Source organism: Rattus norvegicus, chromosome 5 (genome assembly GCF_021556685.1).
Source record: "Rattus norvegicus strain SHRSP/BbbUtx chromosome 5, alternate assembly SHRSP_T2T, whole genome shotgun sequence".
NCBI lineage: Eukaryota > Metazoa > Chordata > Mammalia > Rodentia > Muridae > Rattus > Rattus norvegicus.
In genome coordinates this window covers 168,894,825-168,915,811 of record NC_141538.1, presented here as the reverse complement: position 1 = coordinate 168,915,811, position 20,987 = coordinate 168,894,825, and the positions used below count along the sequence as shown (strand labels likewise).

Below are 20,987 nucleotides of genomic sequence, written 5' to 3'. Positions count from 1 at the left end.
TCGGTCCCCAGCTCCGAAAAAAAGAACCAAAAAAAAAAAAAAGAAGAAGAAGAAGAAGTGCAGGCCTTTTCGAGTCATGGTGAGTCAGATCCTCACCTCTGACCCCAAGGAACCTGAAACACTCACACAGGGAGGTCTGTAGGACAGAGACAAGGACCTGTCTCCCCAGGACCAGCAAGAAGACAGGCTGGGCTCATCAGTTTGATGGTTTCTCCAATTAACCGTGGAGACCTCCAGCCCAGCAGAGCACACCCCTGAGGAAAAGCCCTTTCCTCTCTGCCTTCAGCCCCTCCTCAGGCAGTCCCTCCCCAGCCACGTCCCCTGACCAGCACTTACTGGATAAGAGTTCAAGTCTCAGGAGCATGTCCTTAGGGAGCCAGCTCCCCCTTTAGATGCTAGTCGCACCTGCCATGGTCAGCTGTGACGTGTTGGGCACTGTGACCTGGACGTTCTACGTGTACTCTCTTACGAGACCTCATAATAACCTTCTATGAGGTAGCTGGTGCCAGACTCATTCTACAAGTGGGGGACACTGAGGCAGAGGGACTGAGGGACTTCCCAACACCCCAGGACTATCCAGAACATTGCTGCAACTTAAGGCTTCCTCCGTCCATCCAACTCTTTCTTAAAATGATTATTTATTTAATAGATATGAGTACACTGTTGCTCTCTTCAGACACACCAGAAGAGGGCATCGGATCCCATTACAGATGGTTGTGAGTCACCATGTGGTTGCTGGGAATTGAACTCAGAACCTCTGGAAGAACAGTCAGTGCTCTTAACCACTGAGCCATCTCTCCAGCCCCATCCATCAAACTCTTAAGTCCTCCCTTTGACCAGCACACTCCTCCGGGAATCTGGCAGCTGCACACCTCCAAGCCAGAAGAGGTTGGAGCCTATCTGACGCTCCTCCTCATAGCAGGCCCACCCACCCTCCACAGAACTAGAGAACTGACCAAAGCAAAGCACTGTGTAGGAAACACACTGCGCAGACTCCAACAAACCCAAGTCCAACCTCTGACGATTGAGTGAGGCTCCCAGAACACTGGTTCCTCCCACCTGGCTCCAGGGGGCTAAGAGGTCACTTTCCTGGAACTCCACCCAACACTGCAGAAGGCCATGAGAGGCAGACAACACTGCCAACAGACATGACTGGGATAGGATGTCCCCACATCCAGGGAGCCAGGGGTGACCTAGAGACCCCTTCTCACAATCTCTCAGGTATCCTCTGTCCAGATTGCAATTAGGAACTCTACTTGGGGGGGGGGGGAGGCTGACAGAAGGTTCAGAGAACAGAACAAGCTACAAGCAAATAACCCCGGAAGAAGAAAGAGGGTGTCCCATAATGCAATGCAGCTGGAACCTAGGTGGACAGAACAAACTTGCAAGCAAAGGACAGGAGCCCGGTAAAGGTTAGGCTAAAGCCAGGGCCCCAGGACAAGATGGTGCCTGCAGGGTTTCATAGCAATACTATCAGGCATCAGGAGTTGGAGCCCATTGAGGCTGTGTGAGGAGAAGCAGCAATGGGAAGACCAGGTGGACCAATGGTCTGGGTCTAAGGAAGGAAGGTCATTGACCACTGGAAAGTTCTGGAGGGAGCCTATGGGCGGGGGAAGGAAACTTAGGCCAGAGGCCTGGCAAGGTGCTGAATCCTGGCAGGCTCTGGGGGCAAAGCAGTTGGAGTGGTTGGTAGACAGGGCCCTGAATTCCCGACTAGAGTGACAGGAACAAGTGTCTCCTCCTCTGTATGGCCTTGGAAGTACTCCTGAAGGCCCCAAGGGACAACTCCCTACCTACTCTGGAGATTTGGAATAAGACAGGACCGTGTCCACTTCTCTGGGGGCATCCAAGACCTCACCAAGCCCTACACCCTGATGCAAGCAAGACCAGGCAGCAAGGAGGAGGTGAACACAGTTGGGGTAACTGAAGACCCAGAAACGGGTCTGATGATCCAAAGTCAGTTGTCCATGGCCCCTGCCAATGCCACAAAAGGCCACGCCCCAATCACCACCAGGGATCTTTGAAGATCAGGCTCCCAAGTAGAAAACAGCCACAGGTTTCTCATGTGCTTGGCCTTCTGCCTTCCTCTCGGAGACAGAGGGTCTGGCTGCTTCGGAGCAGTCAGCCACAGGAAACCATGCCCCTGCACACCTCACCCCATGGAAGGCTCTCGGCCTGGATGAAAGGGGAGGGGTTGAGCAGCAGGCCCCAGTGACAGCATCAAATCCACTAAACCAACTAGCTAGCCAGCTGAGGAGGAGACTGGGGGCAGGGGGTGTGGCCCTTGGTGAAGATGCTAGCCTGGGAGGTAGTGCGCTCTCCTGCAGAATAGGAACTGGGGTGTGAGTGTGTTAAATAGTCTCATCCTCAGGGATGGAGATTCCTGGGAGAAGGGGGCCCTTCTAACCTCTCACAAGTACCTCAGAAGTCCAGGAGGAGCCATGGACTTGAGAAGCTGAGAAGTGATGCCCCTCAGAAGGGAGGGAGGGCAGCTGACAGGGTGAGGCCCTGCCAGGACGGGAGCCAGTTAACTGAAAAATCCTGCAAGGTAACCCCTGAGGCACAAACACGAAGGAGGCTGAATTCAGAGAGGCAGCTGGCAAGGGCAGGGGCGGTGGCCCTGGGGCGTCAGGCCCACAGGCAAGGAAGCAGGGTGGGCTGGGAACCCGGCGGGCACCAGCGTGCCTAGCACCCAGGGCGGCCCGGGCAAAGTGCTGGGGAGCGACTGTCAGGCGCCGGTAGCGGAGCCCGCGCGCCCAGGCTTGGGCATCGCCAGCTCCCCACGCGCCGCCCGTCCTCGCCCCGCCCGCGGCGCGCGCTTCCCGCCGCCTTCAAGGGCACGCGGGCTGACCCCGGCTCGCCGCGCCCCCTCCCGCTCGGCAGCCGGCGCAGGCCCCCGCCACGGCTTCGCCCGGGGGTCCTCGGCGCACCCCGCCCCGCGCGCCGCGCCCCGGAGCTCGCCCGGCCCTGCGCCCTTGGCCAGCGCGGCGCCAGCAGGGCGGGAGCGCAGCCCGCAGCCCCGCGCCCCTCCCGCGTCCCGGGCCCGCAGGTCCCGCGCCCCCTCACCTGACATCTCCTCCTCGTTCTCCATCTCCTCCGCGAACAGCCGCGGCAGCTCCTCCTCGGTGCCCAGCGGGCCCCGCATGCCCGGCGCGGGGGGGAGGGGAGGTGGGCGCCCCCCTCCCGCCGGGCGCGGTGCCAGCCTTAACCCGTGCGCTGCCGGACGGACCCGCGCGGCGGGCGAGGCGGTCTCGGCGAGAAGATGGCGGCCGCCGGCCCCCCCCGCCCCCCAAACCTCCACCCCCCCGTGTCGACCCCGCAAGCTCTCGGCCGCCTCTGCCCGCACCCGCCAAGCCCGGGCCGCTCCGCCCACCGCGCCCCGCAGCGCGAGTCCCGCAGCCGGCCGAGGGTGGCGGCGGCAGCGCCCGCGGCACGGCGGCACGGCGGGGGGGCGGCACACATGCCCGGATTGTGACGTCCAGTCTGGTTGCTGTGGCAACCCCATCCCATCGTTCCGCCAGCGCGACTAGTTAACAGCGGAGAACAAGTTGGGGGGACTAGTCTTGGGCAGCTGGGTGAGCGCGCGGTGAGGGGCGGGTGCCGGGAGCCGTCCAGGTGCCCGCCGGACCCAAGACACGACAGCAGAGCTGGCTGCGGGGGCTCGATGGCAAGGGCGCAGGGGGAGTCCAGGCGGTGATCCCCGAGCACACCCCAGGCAGGGCCAGCCAGCTGTTGCCACCCTGCCCGCGAAGGGACTTGGGCCCGAGAGGCCGGATGGGTGGTGAGCCATAAACTGCCCCACTTTTCCGAAGCGGACTCACCCCACCTCGGATTCAGGCTATCACGTTTTTAAACCCCTTTCAGAAGAGAAGTCCAAGAAAATGTGGCTCACACTTAAGGGTCACTCTGGTGACAGTGGGTACGATTTATCCAGAAAATTCCGTGGCTTCTCACCCCCCACATGCTCTCTTTTCAGAACTGGGCTGTGTCCAGCTCAAACACATCCAGTTCCCTGGGGCTCTGTATGGTCTGTGCCCTGGACTGCCACTCAGGACACCTGTCGCCTAGCGGAAGGGTTGGCGGCTGCCAGCCCGGCTTGTTAAAGGTGAAGCTCGATGCTGATGCCTTTGCTGGAGCCCTGGGGAACAAGACTAGAATTTTAAATGAGAGCTTTCAACGGGGTGCAGCCTCACAGCAACTTTAAGAGCACAGAAGTTGTGGGGGCCTGAGCTAGCAGGAGGTTGCCAGTTCTCCAGTCCTGTAGAGTGTGGGTCATCCTCGTGTCCTGCTTCTGTCCACACGCTGAGGGAGTGGACCTCACTGCTGCCAGCAGGAGCAGGTCCTGGGTGCTCTGAGAGGGTAGGAGCACAGGACTGAGCTGACCAGTTGAGCCATATAGAGCAACAGTTTCTAGTGTCCAAAGCTGTCACCAGGAGGGATTTCCCCGTCTTAGAACCTTTGGGGAACCATATGATCTGTAGCAGTTTGAGTGTCCTCGGTACAAGACAAGATCTCTTGAGATGGCTGCAGTCACCAGGCTGCCCCGAGACAGTTCGACAGTTCGTAAGGGTTGCAAGAGCCTTTGCTAAAGCTTTCTTCTCATGCTGTACAAATTGTGGGGACACCCCAAAGAAAACCTTTCCTTCACTCGTTCCTGAGCAAAGCCAGGTCTGCCCAGCCTCTCAGGATGGACAGACAGGACACTAGGACTCTCCCTCTGTGTCACAGATCACTTTTACACTTCCCAGGACAGTAGAGGTCCCCTGCACAAGGCAAAAGGACCAGCCATCAGGAGTAAGATAGCTAAGGATCCGAATGGTCCACTGGGCTGTTTCCTTGTTTCCTGCCAGGGAGAGAGCCTCAGTCTGCTGAGGCTTGAGTCTCTATCCTCCCGGGGGGGGGGGGGGGGGGCTCGCTGGCTCTCCCCAGACCGCTTGTCTCCCTGACCCCTGACCACTAAGGGTCCAGGAAAGAAAAGCCCAAGCTCAATTGAACATGTCTGCCCTCCATTACCAGCCCCTAAGATTTCTCTGTTGTTGAACATTAAGCCTTTTTGAAGGTCCCCTGTCCAGCCTCAGAGAAACTTGTGTCCTACTTCTCAACACCAGAAAGACGTCCCCATCCCGTGTGTACACAGGCATGCAGATGCACCCATGCACCATTAACCTTGACTCTGACTCCTAAGGCCAGGCTAAGAAAGTCAAGATACTTCAAGAAGAACTCCAACTGCTTAATTTGCAGCAAATTAGGGTCAGGATGAGATGTGTACTCAGGGTGCTTTCCCAGTGACTGCACTGGGGTCTGGGGTAGCATTAGCTAATGATCAAAGACCCAACCTGGAGTGGTAGGGGAAATGTGTGTGGGTTGTGTGTGTGCTAACTGCAAACCTCCAGTAATTTTCAAAGGACACCTCTTTTTTTTTTTTTTTTTTTTTTTTTTGGTTCTTTTTTTTTTTCAGAGCTGGGGACCGAACCCAGGGCCTTGTGCTTCCTAGGCAAGCGCTCTACCACTGAGCTAAATCCCCAACCCCTCAAAGGACACCTCTTATTAAGCTATTAAATGAGCGTTTTTGTGACTATGGACCCAGGGTGCCTGATGTTAAAAAGCAATCACTGAAAGGCAAGCATTCAGTAAACTGCACTTATTGTGACCAGTCCTCTCATTAAGGTCCTATCAGGAGACAGAGTCTTGTGTTTGCTGACCACGGGGCTTGTAATTACACTTCAGTGGCAATTCAAAAATAAAATTATTTCTGATCTGTTACAGAACATTTTATGAAATTTGAGACATAGTTTGTTTCTGGACAATTGAAATAGCTGGTCCCCTTTTGTACACAGTACAACCTCCAGTCCCGGGCTGTGTGAGCCTCCAGTCCTGGGCTGTGTGAGCCTCCAGTCCTGGGCTGTGTGAACGCACCCCCAGGAACTGTCTAGAGTCTATAACTTCAACAGTCTGTCTCCACACCAATGGCCACTACCTGATGCTGGACTCTGAGAGCAGTGGATAGCCTGTACCTAGAAATCAGAACTGCTGGGCACCCTCCCCTCAGCAGGGCACAACCATTCAGGATTGCCAGTTGTCCTGTGGGTAGAAGGAAGGTCAGTGTCCCTCTGTAGACACCAAGACCTGGCTCAGATTGGACATTTTTGTCTAATTTGTTCAGACTACCTGACATGGTGAGGAAGGCCAGAACTTCTCAGACCGAGAACCCTGGAGCAACGGCCCTTCGGTGAGGACAGTAGTCAGCCTGAAGCATTTGACTGTCACTGCCTAGGCTCGGGCTGGGCAAACTCTAGGCTAGGCTCTGCCTAGGCTCACTAGACAAACATGGCTGGATTAGACATCCTCACTCAGAGCTCTCAAACTGCAGCAGTATCCTGGCATCATTTAGGGCAGCCCTCAGCGTGTGCTTTTATGGGTGCTCATGGAAACCAGCATCAACGTGGCCTTCCTCAGTCCTCAGTGGCTCTCTACCTTTTTTTTTTTTTTAAGATTTATTTATTATATGTAAGTATACTGTTGCTGTCTTCAGGCACACCAGAAGAGGGCATCAGATCCCATTACAGATGGTTATGAGCCACCATGTGATTGCTGGGAATTGAACTCAGAACCACCGGAAGAGCAGTCACTGCTCTCAACCGCTGAGCCATCTCTCCAGTCCCTCAGCCTTATTTCTTTACATGCTTTTTATTTAGGGAAGTGGGCACAGGCATGCCATGGTGCTCAGGTGGAGGCCAGAGGACAATTTAATGGAAGTCGGTCCTTTTCCACTGTATATGTTCTAGGGACCAAACTCAGGTTTGAAGACAAGTGCCTGTGTTTGCTGAGCGGTCTTGTTAGTGCATGCACACATGCATGTGCGTGCACTCTCTCTCTCTCTCTCTCTCTCTCTCATATTTTTTTTTTTCCCAAGACAAGGGTTTCTCTGTGCAGCCCTGGGCTGCCCTAGAACTTGCTCTGTAGACCAGGCTGACCTCAGATTCAGAGACGCGCCTGCCTCTGCCTCGAGAGTGCTGGGATTTAAGGCATGCGCCATCGCTGCCCGGTGTTATTTATTTATTTTTCATTTTAAGATGTGTTTTCTGGGCTTTGCCTCCAGTCACACAGTGCCCAGACGCCAGACTAGAGTCACACAGATGTTGGTGACTGTGGCCATATGGACACGGGGAAGTGAACCCAGATGCTCTTCCGGAAGAGGGTCTCACACTGAACCTGGAGCTGGGCGATCAGCTAGACAGGCTGTAAGTCCCAGAGATCCTCCTGACTCTGCCTCTCCAACAAAGGGTTTACAGGAACAACGGACTGTACCATGTGGGTAATGAAAATCCGAACTCAGGTCCTCGAGCTTGTGAGGTATTTTCCTGACTGAGCCAACTCCCCAGCCCCCTCTACCTGCAACCTTTTATGGAGACAACCAACAACCACTACCGCCATCCCCTCAGGTCCCTGCTTGCTTCATTCACTCGGAGGGGCCACCCACTAACTCCTAGGCTCTCTGACTATCCCTCCTTGCCAGGGTCTTCACCTTCCGGTAAACTATGCCCCACTCAGTTCAAAAGGCTGAGCACCCCAGACAGCAAGAGGTGTCTGGTCAGGGCTGGCTCTCAGCACCTCTGCCAAGGAACCAGCAGGGGACCCTGTGCATCAACTGCTTAGCTACTGCTGGGGAGAAAGCTACAAAAGGCAGGGGTGGGGGCTCTGAGGGGCTTCTGGAAGCACACACTAGGACCTCCCATACTTACTTCCTGGGCTACACCAACACTGGAGAGAGGGAGGGAAGGCACCTGGAGCAACCGCAGCTGTCAGGGAAGGAGCCTGTGCCAGTTTCATGACTTCCGTGAACTGAAGTCACAGCTCAAAACCCCGGTGTTCTGTGCCAGCATTTCCGATAAAGACAGGTAAGGCACAAGGCCAGACAGACATAAAGGAGACGGGTCTAGGAGGGGCCTGGATACGGCGGCTCCGGTAGGTCTAACAGAATTCAAGTTCACTCCATGTCACCCATCGGAAAAAGTCAGTTGTTTGGAAAGCAATTCTCCGGGCACAGCCAACCTCAGGGAGGCTCAACTGTACAAAAGGAGAGATGAGAGAGAGACAGGAGACACTTTTCTCTGTGCCCAGTGCAGCTAACCAGCGAGGCGAAGGTGCGTGAAGTATAAAAAGAAGAAAAGCCTTGCACGGTGACAGTAGCCATGTGTCAGCCACTTTAATACAAAAAGTGATCAACATTCAGATACAAGAGTTAGAAAGGCATAAAAACCATCGAGTTTCCATTTTATTACAAGTTTCAAAATCTGGGACCATTTTTTTTTTTTAGAAGCATATGCTAACCAACCCAGGGTTAATGATTTACAGCCAAACTAAAAACCACTACGAGGTACACCAATGTAACAAAGGAGATCAGCAAACCCAAGTCACAAATGTTAAGACGCTAATCACGAGGGGCTGCACCTGAAGTTGGGAGGAAAGGCCTCCTCCTCCAAGGAGAGAGGAGAGACAGTAACATTTCTGCTTCAAGAAATTTGCATAGAAATAGAAAACACCAGAGCCTTTGCCACACGGGGCTCAAAAAGCCTCAACAGCTTAAATTTGAGGACCTCGGACATTTGGTGTCCAGGCCTCGAGTGTGGCCACCGGCTGTGAGCGAGCCCTTAAAGCATTGCATACTATGGTTAGAAAGCAAGCAGATGCTTCTGCACAACTTCTGACCAGAGGAGCACCCTATGTGTTGGGAACTCTTCCAAGGTAACCTTTGATAAAACCCCAGTGCCTCCATGCCCAGGACCCTGCAGGTTCACACAGCTTAGACTGATTCCTCCAGTGAATCGGATCAAACCTGGAGTATATCAGTCAGTTCTACCCCGGACTACTTCTGTCAAAGTCCAGTTGTGACAACACGCCCTCCTTCACCAGTACTGGTGTTCCCTCCTTGGCATGGAAGGGCTCCCCCTACTGGGAACATGTGGAAGCTGTCCTCCTCGCCCTCTGCTGGAGGCTAGACAAACAGCTCCTGGCAAAGATTTGCACAAGTCCTCGCCCTGACTCACCCACCATACAGAGCCACCTAAACGCGTAAATGCTCAGCGTACTTACAGATTCTTTAATAAAAGGCAGAATATGCAGCAGTAATACTGAAAGACCCCCTCTTATTTCAATAGGAAGGAAGAAGGTTAGTACACACAATTGTGAGTAACTTGTGTTCCAACCTGGAGACCCTGAAACCTGTCTTACTGGCTGCCATTTTCCTGGGGGTGGGAATCACATAAAGAAATCACCTGTTTGCTTCTGAGGAGCACCACACTGTATCTCAAACCTTCCTTTGTGACAGGCACCAGATAAAACAACCAAGCACCAGGTTCTGTAAGACTCAGGCTGGTCAGAGTTCACGACCGTCCCTCTAGTCCACTTGCTCAGTGTCAGATGCAGCCCCTGAGCCTGGCTCTTCTGTTCGGACATCACGACTGGAGAACTGACATTTCTGAGCAGAGAAAACTGTCTATGTACAAGCGAGCAGCAGCCCAGTTAAACCCCAGTCCTGTCTTTCCAACCCTGTCCAACCCACACTGCAGAGATGCAAGGATAAACCACCGGGTTTTGTTCCTAAATTTTATTTATGAATTAATACAAAACATGGCAGACCAATGTGTCTTAATCCTCGTCCTCCTCCTCCTCCTCGTCCTGGTTGATCTGGAAGTAGCGCAGCTCGTAGCTCTCCTTGCTGTTGGCAACGACGCGCAGCCAGTCTCGGAGGTTGTTCTTCTTCAAATATTTTTTGGTGAGATATTTCAAATACCTGCAGAGAAAACACAAGAACTACACTAGACTGCTGGCTTTTTTTTGCATTTTCAAACACTAAACTTCATAAAACACACTGAAAACAATTTTAAGATGTTTCTCAGACCAAGTACACCCAAGCCAGTGCTCTAACAAGGCAAGCGTCTATCACACATCCCTAAATTGACAATAAAAGTGAGAACACATCAGCAGACACCTACAAAATGGCCTGCAGTGACCACTAAAGAAAGATCACACAGGTAAGCTGACAATTATACACGCCTTACTCCTCTGCTGAGAGCCATTAACCTCCCAAGCAACTCCGAGCACTTCCGCATCCTGCAGCCTCCCTGAGGTGGGCGATTGAAGCTCTCCAGGCTGATTACCGTGTGCCTGTGTCTCTGATGTCTTAGATGGGATGGCTACTGCCCAACCCATGGACACATCGCGTGCCACCCAGACATGCGTGTTAGGAGATGGTCCCACCATTACACAGGCTGGCCGCAAATAATCTGCCCAGGTCAGCTGAGGCCACGAGCTTATGTGGTCCGTCTTACCTTTACAATGTCTTCAGGTTTGTCCTCCTCTGCTGGGGTCAAAGGCAGGGTATAGCACATGCGGGACAAGCATTCCCCACACCGGAGCTGCTCTCAGCCACATTACAATTTCTAAAAATCTACCTGCTATTCACTGCCATTTCCACGAGCCCAACTGTGTTTACCAACTACTGAAGACGCCACGAGGTGAGACCCCGACAGCTGGCTCTTCTCAGTCCTAAAGAGGAGACTGCACAAATCCAGCTCACCAAACCTCAGTTTCTCCCACCACAAAACAGGCCGCGAGATGCCTGCTTTTGCTGAGTGGTGGTGGCGCACACCTTTGAATGTCAGCACTTGGGAGGTAGAGGCAGGCGGATCTCTAGGAAGTTCGATACTAGCCTGGCCTACAGAGCGAGTTCTAGGATCAGCCAGGGCTACACATAGAAAACTTGTCTTAAAAACAGTGCAAGTTAACACTGGCCCACCAAGGACCCACACTGACCAACAGTCTCACGGGCGGCCGTCCAAGGCACTCTACAGGGCTCAGCTCTGCCCAGTCTTCCCTTCAGAAAAGCAGCTGCATCCCATCCACCTCAGTACTTGAGAGGATTCCCGCCAGCCTGAGGCTAGCCTGGGCTACATAAAACCAGGTTTTCTTTTTCCCAGACCCTGCTTTGAAGAGCTTAACTCAAAACTTTCCATAGTTTTAAAACTCACAGTAAAACAGGATCAGAGACAAGGAAAAAGTTGTCCTAGACTTGGGAACACCTTTGGATTTTTCAGAAAATAACATTATTATCAACAAAGCGGTGAGCAGACATGGTGCACAGCCGGTGGCCCCACCACTCTGGACACAGAAGCAGGAAAAATGCTAAGTTCAAGGCTTGCCTGAGCCACAACCAAGTTCTCAAGGCAACTTATCCAGACCCCTTGGAACTAACTCCATCCCACTGTGTACAGAGCCTCGTGCTCTGCTCCAGTCTTCAAAACAGAAGGAGGCCGCCATGCTGTGGGAGACTAAAGCAGGGAGTTTGTGAGGACAGGCCTGAGGTAGAGAAGAACCTTCAAATCCCAACCACAGCCCCTTCCCTCCTGCACAGAGCAAAGAACGTGCTGGAAATGAGGGTGCGTCAGGGAAAAGTCACAAGAAGACAGCAGCCTCATCCCACAGGCTCATCAGGACAAAGCCCACCTCACCCATCCCACTGCCCCGGCTTAAACCTGCACCCTCATACATCAGGGGATGTCACACCCCATCCACAACGGCATTAGATCTCTCAATGCCACAGGAGCACTTACAAGAAACACAACTAGAATTAAAGATGAACACTCTCATTCAAGTGTGGCGGCACACGCCTGTGACCCCAGCTCTCATCCAAGTGTGGTGGCACACGCCTGTGACCCCAGCTCTCAGGAGATGAGATAAGGCCAATCTCAGCTACCATGTGAATCTAAGCTACTTGAGACAGGGGAGGGGCTGTCACCCTGTCTCCACCATGACCTAACAGCAATGGAAGTCAACAATTTAATAGCCAGGCATGGTGGCACACTCCTTTAATCCTAGCACTGGGGAGGCAGAGGCCTCAGAACTCTCTGAGTTCTAGACCAGCCTGGTCTCAAACACACCAACAAACAAAAAACATAGGCAAAATCCACATCACTTCTACAACTGAAATACTGCAGCCTGTGAACAAAATTTAGAAATAAGCACAAGGCAAATAAACGCGTCACAGGCCTGGAAGGAGGCTCAGGCAGAGAGGAACACACACTGCTCTTTAGAGGACCAGAGCTTAGATCCCCCACCTATGCTGGGCGACTCCAGCTGGGGGCCCCCGAGCTCCAGGTCACCCAAGCACACATGCACACAACTGAAACTGAGTCTGCTCACACATGCTCACCCACTGCCAACACCCAGCAGGAGGGTCGCCTCCCATACCTTTTGGAGAAAGGCACCTCGGAAGTGACAGTGATCTTGCTCTTGCTCCGCTCGATGGTCACAACCCCTCCGCCAAGGTTACCAGCTTTCCCGTTCACCTTGATCCTCTCCTGGAGGAACTGCTCCTGCAGAAATCACCAACGAGCTTTACCGTCTCAAAGGCAGACCAGCTCAAACATTCTCCCCACAATAACCCACAGATCTCTTTAAAATCGCCAGTCTTTAAAATTTGTGTGTATGTATGTCCACATCATGTATGTGGATATGTGTGCTGTGGTGTTTGACGACCAGTGGACAACTTCAGGAGTCCTCCTCTCAGCAGGCTCTTATGTAAGTCACTTTATGTTTGTGGGTACGTGTGCTGTGGTGTATGACTCTTTGAGAGTCCTCCTCTCAGCAGGCTCTTATGTAAGTCCACATCATGTATGTGGGTACGTGTGCTGTGGTGTGTGATTCTTTGGGAGTCCTCCTCTCAGCAGGCTCTAAGGATCAGACTCAGATCATGAAGCTTACAAGGAAAATCACGATGGCACTGCTCAACATAGCATCATGCAATCTGAAGATGGTGCCCTGGCTGGTCCCATGCAGGAGTAAATGTGCCCCCACGGAAGGCTTAGGTGGTAGTACGTTCATTCACTTTCAGAGTGTAACAAGTAAGCAACACAGTTGAGTTCCTGACCTCAACGTAAAAAACAAGCACAAGGGGTCAAGAATAAACGGAAGCCAAACTTGTATGTGAACATGCAAGGCAGCAAGCAGCTTCTGAGCCTAAGGGGCACAGAGCCCGGTTCTTAGCACTGGCAGAGAAAGCCAATCTTCACCTAGTAACGACCCAAGACAAACACAGACAAAACACTTACGGACCTGCCTGGAGTCACCCGCATGGTACCGCAGGAGCGACAGGGACCCATGAGCCCAGACAAACTTTGCAAAGCACCATGTGAGCCAAGGCAAGCAAGCCATTCACCTCAGGCTGCAGGGACTTCCGTCCAAAAGGGACTTTTTGTTTTGTTCTGTTGGCCACTGCAATGAGACGAAGCCCCTCTCAGCCCAGAACTACAGTTGTAAGGACTGGGGATGGCTCGGTGGCAGGTAAGAGTGCGCACTTAAGGAGCGCCTGAGTTAACTCCCAAGACAACTGAAAACCAAAGTGTCCTCAGCTCTTTTTAAAACTCCACTGCAAAACTATGCTGGAGCAGGGGAATTAGAAAACAAATCCCAACTTCTCACAGAAGTCATCTAGAAGGGATTCTTTAGCAGAGATGGACACACTAAGGAGTGGTATGCTGAACAAAGAGGCCGCAGCCAGCCAACAAATGCCCGACAGAAAGGAGACACCGAGGGCTAGAGAAACCTGGGTCTGTTTCCCAGCACCCGCTGGCAGCAACCCCCATTCCAGGGGATCTGGCGCCCTCCTCTGGCTTCCAGGGCCATAAGGCACGCATGTGGTATACAGACTTAGGTCTTACAGTGCAGACAGGCTGGCCTCAAATGCACAGAAATCCACCTGCCTCTGCCTCCCAAGTGCTGGGGTAAGGGTGTGGTCACCACATATACATCAAAAAAGATAATGATAACCTTTAATTAAGAAAAAAGAAACCACCGACGTGCAGGACCAAAGCCATGGAGAAGTTGCTGGATAAAGAAATTAGGAGCCAACAGAGGCATATTTGACAAGGTTAGTAGCCACAAGAATAAGCCCATCTGTACTGAATATTAATTAATGGCTATGTTATCCCTGTAAACTTTCAAATTTTTTGGAATGTTCTTAACAGTTAACCTTCTGGAATGTGAAAAAACACTGGGAACTTAAGAGGATGTTTACATCCAAAGACCTCAGTCTCCGGAGCGCAGACACCTAGTGATTTTAATTAAGGGAAACACAGGACACTGGGGATTAGGGTCAAATAAAGGGGGGAAAGGTCAGGACAGGGCTAGAGATGGGTCAGTGGTGAGAACATGTTCTTTTAGAGAACAGGGTTCGGTTCTCAGCACCAACAGGGTTCTCATTCACAATCACATGTAACTCCAGTTCCAGAGGATTCAACCAACGCCCTAGCCCTCCATGGGCACTGTACACACACATTGGACACATACATGCAGCTAACAAACATACATACACACACAAATTTTTAAAGATAAAAATCTTTAAACTCCCCCCCCATGCCCCAAATATGCAGATTAAGGCAAACACACTCGGGAGTCAGTACTGTGGCGAGCTCCTGCCATCACATGGCTGCCCATAGAGACTAAAGGAAGTGAGTGCAATGGGTCACTGCACTTCTATCTCAAGGGACTCAGCAACAAATACCTCATTCACCCTGGCTCTGGTTAAGTGAGAAAGTGGGAGTGCCCAACAAGCTGTACCCCGACAGGATCCCCACTGCAGAGCAGCAGAATGTCACTTACAAAATTGGCAGCATCCATGATTCCATCTTCTACAGGGTGAGTGCAGTCAAGGGTGAACTTCAAAACCTGCTTCTTTTTTTTGCCCCCCTTCGCCACAAGCTTTTTCTAGGAGTATACAAAAAACAGATGAAGCCTCAGGCAGTCCCCCCCACATACACACACACACACACACGCACTTTAAAAACCCAATCACGTCAGAGGCAAGAAGTTCTTACAAATACAAACCCAAAGAGGCTGAGATGGGTTCCCTTCGGGGTGCTCAGGAAAGGGGGATCACTGGCACACTTGTCCCGATCAACCTCTCCAGACACCCCGTCTTTACAAGCACTAAGGTCCGCCAGCACATGAACCAAAATAAGGAGCGTTTCTTCCCCCAACCCCCAAGAAACACCACTTTTATTTTTCTCACAAGTGCTTTGCGCACTCAACTTTAGTGTGAAATCTATCCTAGGCCTCAGACTACAGCACTTCATTGACCTCCTAGCTTTTAATCCCCACATCCCAGACCCTCTCGTTAGTGGCAGAGGGAATCAAACAATAGTCTAGCTGCTTTCTATGCCAGCTTCAAAGTTAAGAGTGTGGTCAACGATTTTCAGCTGGATTGGCTTAACTCGTGATTTAGCACTTCCAAAACTACACCTAAGAGGGTCCAGTTGACTTTTACAAAGTTAACATCCGTCAATCGTCTCTCTACAAACCCCTGAAACTTCTAAAAACTCACCTAGGTTTCTGCTATTCAAGTTTTGCAGTTCATGCAAACCACACTATTTCCCTTCATGTTCAAGAGACCGTCCACAACTTGCACTGAGTCAACCTTTCAGTTATTACAAAATTGTTCTACCCAATGTGTCTTCCCCCTACCAACCAAAATGACTGACTGCTAAAAAGTCTAGTCCCGAGAAAAGGACAGGCATTGGAAAGCCAAGGTAGAAAGATGAAGACGATCGGAAATGCACCTTAAGAGTCCCAACTACAAGACAAAAGCACCACCTAAAACCACTTCGTCCAAGTAGAGCGATCTCCAAGAACAGCCTGATACGAAGGTGCTGCAAAACCCAGTCTCACTCAGCCCAGAGAATAGAATCGGGCCTTCTTCACCCAACGCCTGAAAGGACCTGCACCCTAATAAAAGTAGTTTCCTCGAGGGGTGCTAGAAGACTCCTCAAGCCCAAAGCTCGTCCCTGAAGCCCGGCCACCAGGTGGAGGGCCATTTCCACTCGGCCGTCCGGGGTGGCAGGTCACATCCGTCTTCCCCGCCCCTCGCCCAACTAATCGGGCCCGCTGCCCGGAGTCCGGGACTGGACTCGGGCTCCGGCGATATCCAGTCTGCAGCCTCTAAGCTCCCTCGGGCCGCTAGCAGGAGCCCGATCCGCCACCTCGAGCTCTCCGGGCTCTCCCGCACCGCGTCGAGCCGCGGCCTCCTCCGCCCACAACGTGCTGGACCCGGCCGCGGACCCGGCTTCCTCCGCCCCGCTTGCCAGGCCACCAGGGCCTGACGCTGCAAAGCGCAGTGCCCCACGCGAGCCTGAGCCCGAGTCAGCCCACCAGGCCCACGTGCCGCTCACGGAGCCGCGGTCGCACGCGGAGCCATACTAACCACAGGCGCCATGGCGGCAGAGGAGGCAGAAAGGGAGGGGGGCGCACTACGCAGGCGCGAAGAGCCCGCAGCGCACGGTGCACGCAAGGAGCCAGGCAACTTTAATCGATCAGCCCTGCCTCTCGATCGCCCTTCCCTGCCACCTAAGGAACGATCGGGCAGCTATTGCTTTTCCCAGCGCGAAGTCGGCTGTCGGGAAGGGGAGGAGTCAGCTGGGCTGTCCCACTGCGAACGACTGAGGGAGACTGGGCGAACCCAAAGAGAAATAAAGGGGTTAGCTCTACTTTTGAAAGTGTTGAAGAATTATGACGGACGTTCCCTAAACAAATCACCAGCTGGCCGGATAGGAATCGAACACAGTATCTTAAGGAGACTTGGGCAATCCCTTTTCGACCACAGAGAAATTTAGAATCCCCAGTGTCAGTCAGGCCTGGTGGCTCAAGCCTGTAATCCCACCACTCAGGAGGCAGAGGCAGGAGGACGCCTCAAGACCAGCGTATCTGGTTAGAGACCAGCCTGGGCTACAGTATCTACAGCAGCGAGTTCCATCCAGGCCAGCCAAGGTGGTGGTGGGGAGTTGTACTACCATATTTCTTCATCCGATAGAAAACAACCAGCTTGGAAGATCATACCAACCATGTGACTAGCCTTCCTCCTGCCCCCAGGAGCACGCTCCAGTTTGAACCCTTAAATTCAAGCTGGCTCCTTCTAGCTCCCCAGTTCCAAAAAGCCTCCGCTGGCTTTCCAGGACCACCCGGATCTGGTCAATGCAGGGTCCGGTTCAGCACTGTCGAGTGCCTTACTGATGCTCATCAGTCAAATGTGCGTAGTGAGGATTTTCCTCCCTAGGTGACATGACCCCTTGTGTTCCTAGAGGATTAATTATATGTCCTCTAGGATCCTGAACTGTGACCACACCATCCAGTTCTGTTACCTGGATCCCGTAAAAGCCCAGCTTTGACTTATAATCTTTGAAGGAAACATACCATGCTGGTTGGTCAGATTCAAGTCCCTGTCTGCTTTCTCTCCTGCTTGGTTTGATAGCCTTCATTTTGGTTTAGTGTGGTTGAGACAGAGCCTCACTCCACATCATTCCATAGCCCAGGCTGGCCTGGAAATCACCATCTACCCCAAGCTGGCCTTAGACTCAACATTCTCTTGCCTCATCCTTCCAAATTCTGAGATTACAGGCATGATACAAACCTTTCCGCTACAAACCTTTCCGCTTTGGCAGCCAAAGAAGGGGGCTGGCGTTACTCTTGCTTCATTCTGTCGGGGGCTGTTGAACATCCCAGAAGCAGCATTGATATTCAGTTATTCCAGTACTTGCAGAATCAGATCTTCCTTCTCCCTCAGAGCCCCCAGATAACCCTACCCTCTTCACAGTGTCTCAGCTTTTCAGAGGGGCTACGGCCTCGGTCAAGCCTGTGACTGGAGGATAGCACATATTCCGGAATAGTTATAAATTCAGCCCAACACATCTGAGACCACAGCACCATGTTCATACATGCTACATTGTGCCTGTAGGAGTCAGTCCCTTCCCTCCCAAGAAGTCACATCCTCAGGTTGGATGGCACGTACCCTTACTGCAGAGCCATCTGACTAGACCTGAAAAAAAAAAAACTTTTTAAAAACTATTTTGTTTATCATTTTTGATGGGGGGAGCATACCCAGCTCCTGTGCAGAGGTAGAGGCCATTTTTTTAGTGTTCTCCCCTCCCACTGTGAGAGTCCTGGGGATGCGAACTCGAGGGTGTCAGGCTCCACATCTTTAACCTCTGAGCCATCTTAAGAGCCTCGAGGGAAAAAAAAGTAAACAATCCCTTAAATATCCTGTTTAAAAAAAAAAAACAAACCACCGACAAAAGCTGGGCGTGGACAGTGGCTTGTGTCTGTAATGGAGACACTTGGGAGGCTGAGGCAGGAGGATTACTACAAATATAGGACCCCGTTTGTCTTAGGGAGAAAGAGAACTCAGCCCCTAGCTTAGGAAGGTTCAACGTGTGATTTATTTAGGGCAAAGGCCCTCAGCTCCAGGAGTCCCAAGAGCCTAGACACTGGCCTGTCCACTGTGCTAGCAAAGAAAGACAACAAAGAAACACAATGTAATCGACATGGCTTCTTAGGGAGACAGATAAAGGGATCGTGCAAGTCCAAGTCTATCTGTAAGCAGAAAACAAGAAAAGAGAGGCAGCAAGGGGCTGGAGGGCTCACCGCACGCAGAGCAGGTAATCCAGGTAATCTGTCTGCATTTCGGGATGCAGCCGAGGCTGTCTAGGCTAAAAGGAAGCAGTCAGTTCCCTAGAGGTCACTCCTGCTCCAAGCGATTTTCCTCAGGGGTAAGGTGACCTGACCTTCAAGGCTCACCCTGCCTGGGGGGACACTTTTGAAGCCTGTGCTAAAGATGTTTATCGGTCTTGTTTTTCTTTCCTGGAATCTAACCTAATTTCCTGAGGGAGAAAGTGGCTCCAGAGGAGGAAAAACGAAAGACGAGGAAACGGGACCCAGAGGAGAACAAGACAGTTTGTTCCTTACTTACGCCAGAGATGGATGCGATCCTCAGCGACTCTGCAATGGTGGGAAAGCGGTCTGATACCCTTCACATTTTTCACCAGCTGAGACACTCCAAAGGCCTTTAGGCTACAGGGGCCAAGCTCCCCTGTGCTGCGCCTGACTCTGGGGCTCTGGTTTTCAATTGGTTTAGAACATTATGGGGCTGGAGAGATGGCTCAGCGGTTAAGAGCCCCGACTGCTCTTCCAGAGGTCCTGAGTTCAATTCCCAGCAACCACATGGTGGCTCACAACCATCTGTAATGGGATCCGACGCCCTCTTCTGGTGTGTCTGAAGACAGCGACAGTATACTTTAAATAAATAAAATATTAGAATATTAAATGCGTCTTGAACTTCACTTTGTTGGTTGTTTGTTTCTCAAAACAAGAGTCTCTCTGTGTCACAGCCCTGGCTGTCCTGGAACTCGCTCTGTAGATCAGGCTGGCCTCAAACTCACAGAGATCAGCCTGCCTCTGCCTCCTGATTGTACCACCACCACACGGCAGCATTTTTTTTTTAATTACGTGGATGGGGAGTGGTCTGTGTGTGTGTGTGCTCTTGGAGGGCATCGGATGCCCTAGAGCTGGAGTGACCGTCATTGATGAACCACCTGATGTAGGTGCTGGGAACAGAACGAAACGCCTCTGAACAAAAGGCAGTCGATAACCACTGAGCTTCATGCCCCTTTTCAAGTTTAAAAAAAAAAATCTGTATGTCCGTGTGTGTGTGTGTGTGTGTGTGTCCGTGTGTGTGTGTGTAAAGCTCAGGTCATCCGAGTTGTCAGCAAGCATCTCCAGCCCCTGAGCCCTGTCACCAGCCCAGACTTACCTTTATTTCCAGCTTACGAGTTCACTAGGACTTGACAGTACCCCAGGAGCTGTGTGGGGTCTCCTGACTAGAGTGTGGCTGCCTTGCTAACCTTTCCTCACAGTTAATGGCTCTCCCTTGGTGCCCAAAGAGACGGCGGACACTCCAACTTTTGCCTGCTGCTTTAGAAGAGGTGTCGCCAGCCCCTCTTTGTAGGGAAGACGACTCCATTCATCCTGCAGTGTTCCCTTCCCCACACACATTTTCCTAGCCCAGGGCCCCCCATGTCCCCGCAGTTGGCTGCCCCTCCCCCATCCCTCATAAGCAGAGCCTGGGTTGGGGGGAGATGGCTTTAAGCATTGCCCCCACTCTTCTGTTGAGTGCACTGGTCAGACACCTCTCAAGCAGCAGGATGGCTCCTTCACCTGACCGCTTCCGCTAAGAACCATGCCAGTTCTCCATCTTTGTCCTTTTGAGTCCCTCTTCCTGACCTGAGACCACTCACCCTTCCCTCCTCCTTTCCGGGCTACCTACCAGTACCCAGCGTTCTCCTGGGTCTCATCTTACCGACTTCGTCTCTTTTCTCTTAATGTATTCAAGGTCTTGGGACCTTGCACTTGCTGTTACCTCTGCCTGGGATGTCCCCTGGCCTCCAAGGTCTCAAGTTCAATATTCTCCTCTGCTTCTGACACATTAGTGTGGCCTGGAACCCCACTCCCTCCCCCCTTCTCTTCGTGACATCCCCCGTATTACAATATCAAGTAATATTGAACTTTAACACCGTCTGTCATTGCTGGATCTACTTGTATACTCGGTGAACCACGACCCTCATATCCTCCGCCCCGGGAGTGGCACTATTAGGTGAGGCCTTGTTGAAGTGGTATTGAATGGGCGTGACCTTGTTGGGGGTGTGGCCTTGTTGGAGTGGGTGTGTCATTGTGGGCGTGGGTTTTAGGACCCTCATCATCCTAACTGCCTGGAAGTCAGTCTTCCACTAGCGGCCTTCAGATAAAGATGTAGAACTCTCAGCTCCTCCTGCACCGTGCCTGCCATGCTCCCGCCTTGATGATAATGGACTGAACCTCTGAACCTGTGAGTCAGCCCCAATTAAATGTTGTTCTCATAAGAGTTGTCTTGATCATGGTGTCTCCTCACAGCAGTAAAACCCTAACTAAGACAACTGGTGTGTTTCCTTCTATGTTCCAGTGTCTGGAACAGTATCCAGCCCACAGTAGATGGTTATTTAACACATCAACACATGGATTAAAGAAACACGAGTTCAAGAACAGTGTCTGCTTGGTGGTGGGACACCTACAATCCCAGCACTCAGGAGGTAGAGGCAGAAGGATCCAACCTTTAGGGCAGCCTGGGCTAC

At 52.2% G+C, this 20,987-nt stretch overlaps 2 protein-coding genes across 24 annotated transcripts in view; both read right to left on the bottom strand.

The window, feature by feature from the left end:
- Positions 1-3,442, bottom strand: part of Chd5 (chromodomain helicase DNA binding protein 5) — a 50,980-nt gene extending 47,538 nt beyond the window's left edge. For 21 of the 23 annotated variants that reach the window (XM_087551267.1, XM_087551259.1, XM_087551271.1 and 18 more), the window contains exon 1: positions 3,067-3,442. In XM_087551267.1, coding sequence (XP_087407393.1) covers positions 3,067-3,145 — 79 coding nt within the window. In that variant the 5' untranslated portion in view covers positions 3,146-3,442. 23 annotated transcript variants of the gene reach the window in all.
- A 4,734-nt stretch (positions 3,443-8,176) lies between these two features.
- Rpl22 (ribosomal protein L22) lies at positions 8,177-16,290 on the bottom strand. Its single transcript, NM_031104.2, is given in 4 exon segments — positions 8,177-9,793; positions 12,250-12,374; positions 14,659-14,763; positions 16,256-16,290. Coding segments are annotated over 4 exon segments (387 nt in total). The 5' UTR covers positions 16,268-16,290; the 3' UTR covers positions 8,177-9,648.
- Positions 16,291-20,987: the final 4,697 nt, after the last annotated feature.